This window comes from Trachymyrmex septentrionalis, unplaced genomic scaffold, assembly GCF_001594115.1.
Source record: "Trachymyrmex septentrionalis isolate Tsep2-gDNA-1 unplaced genomic scaffold, Tsep1.0 scaffold13, whole genome shotgun sequence".
In the NCBI taxonomy this organism is placed as follows: Eukaryota; Metazoa; Arthropoda; class Insecta; order Hymenoptera; family Formicidae; genus Trachymyrmex; species Trachymyrmex septentrionalis.
This window is the reverse complement of record NW_017304438.1, coordinates 4,206,264-4,208,098: the sequence shown is the minus strand read 5'-3', so window position 1 is coordinate 4,208,098 and position 1,835 is coordinate 4,206,264. Positions and strand designations below refer to the sequence as shown.

The following is a 1,835-nucleotide window of genomic DNA, read 5'->3' as shown; positions in this document are numbered from 1 at the left end:
GTCGATTATTGCGAAGAGTGTTGCTAAGGTCTCGGTAGTCTAAAGGCTCAGGACGCTCGCACGGAATGCAAGAGATCCGGGTTCGACTCCCGGCCGAGGCAATATTTTTTCGCAATAAAATTATTACAGTTTTTAAGATTGGGAAGAATTTGGGGGGATTTATTAATTTCAGATTTATTGTGTGAATCCGATAATTTCATCGGCTCTCAATTTATGTCTGAAAAATTAATTATATACTTTCAATTTTATTGAATGTATATTAAATCAGTAGTTCAACATCTTACTGTGATCTATAAGGCGCTGATTTCAATGTGTTTAATACAAAAATGTTTTCCTAATTTCTTTATAATCTTCCACACATGGAAAATCAATTTTTAATTTAATAAAATAATAAAAAATCAAAATTATATATTTGTATTGCACATATTAATATAAAATTTATATTTTTATGTATGCAATGTTAACTTTGGTAAATGAGATTTTTGAATGTGTCTTTTAGACAATCATTTATGAGTGATATTAAATCGAAGCAATATCTTATAAATATTAATTTAAAAAAAAAACTGTCTTTCTCTTCAATATATCTATCAAATTGTTAACGTACTTAAATTTTCTAATAGAGCTAATGACCATTTTAGGTTTCGTTCTCTTTATCCAAGTTTTTATTTTTATTTTTCACAGCTACGCAGTGAACACAAGTTACATGTAACGTATCTATTAAATGTAATTTTCTACTCAATAATATAACTGTAATATAATAGACGCGTGTTACATTACAGTTATATTGTGGAGTGGGAATTATATCTAGCAGGTACGTTACATGTAACTTTGTGTTCACTGGGTAACTACACACACAAGCAGAAGAGAAGACGAAGAAGAACAATAAACCACGAAATAATTAAAGATCCCTCACATCCTAGAAAGATTATCACGTTTTAATCTTCTCACTGTGCTTACGTACTAGTATTTCAGAACGAATCGAAATTACCGCCGAGCGAAACGCGGGCATTGCAAAAAATGAATCGAACGAAGAAAAGAGAGAAATTCATGGACCCGATTAAAAGGCTCTACAGAAACAAAAACTTCATTATGCTCTGTAATTCCTATGGTTTGAATAGCGCCGTGTTCAGTGTCATATCTACATTACTCAATCAGATATTCCTGACACACTTTGAGGTGAGCAAATGAATCTCAATACGGCAGATTAAACATTATTTAAAAAAGAGAAATTTAAAAAAATATTTATAAATTGATATCAACAATATCTAAATACATATTTATATATTTTTGTACGTATCTAAAAGCAAGATATATGTGTATGATACTAAATGTGTTTTAGAATGGAGAAGAAGATGTAGGTAGAATTGGCTTAGCCATAATTCTTACCGGCATGACCGGTTCTGTTAGTTTTGGTATCATCCTTGATAAAACGCATAAGTACAAGTAAGAAAAATACAATTGTGTCAAAAAATTTAAATTTAAATTTAAATTTAATTTTTCCAAATTATTTCCCAATTTAATTTAAATTTATTTTATCCTAAATTATGCGCAAACATTGGCAATGATTCATATTTTCAATTTTCAGACAAACTGCCATGACTGTATATTTTCTTTTATTTTGTGGTCAAATAATATTCGCGGTGTGTATTTGCATGGGTATAAAATGGATGGTATACGTGATGGCGATGTTCTTAGGGTAATATTGACATTCATATTTATGACTATATTAAAAATATTAATGTTTTAAAAATGTATTGTATCTTTTAACAATTTAGTAAAACGTAATTGTTGCTCTCACTGTTTTATTAACGTTTAACGTCTTTTTTTTAATATAT

General features: G+C 29.0%; 2 protein-coding genes across 2 annotated transcripts in view; both read left to right on the top strand.

Annotated features, from left to right (window-relative positions):
- LOC108756896 (feline leukemia virus subgroup C receptor-related protein 2-like) overlaps nt 1-1,835 on the top strand; it is an 8,673-nt gene that overhangs the window by 6,044 nt on the left and 794 nt on the right. The window lies entirely within an intron of this gene.
- Nucleotides 1-1,835, top strand: part of LOC108756898 (feline leukemia virus subgroup C receptor-related protein 2-like) — a 3,222-nt gene that overhangs the window by 601 nt on the left and 786 nt on the right. Inside the window, 3 exon segments of the mRNA XM_018501053.1 lie at nt 865-1,176; nt 1,340-1,443; nt 1,586-1,696. Of these exon segments, the coding sequence (XP_018356555.1) occupies nt 865-1,176; nt 1,340-1,443; nt 1,586-1,696 (527 nt within the window).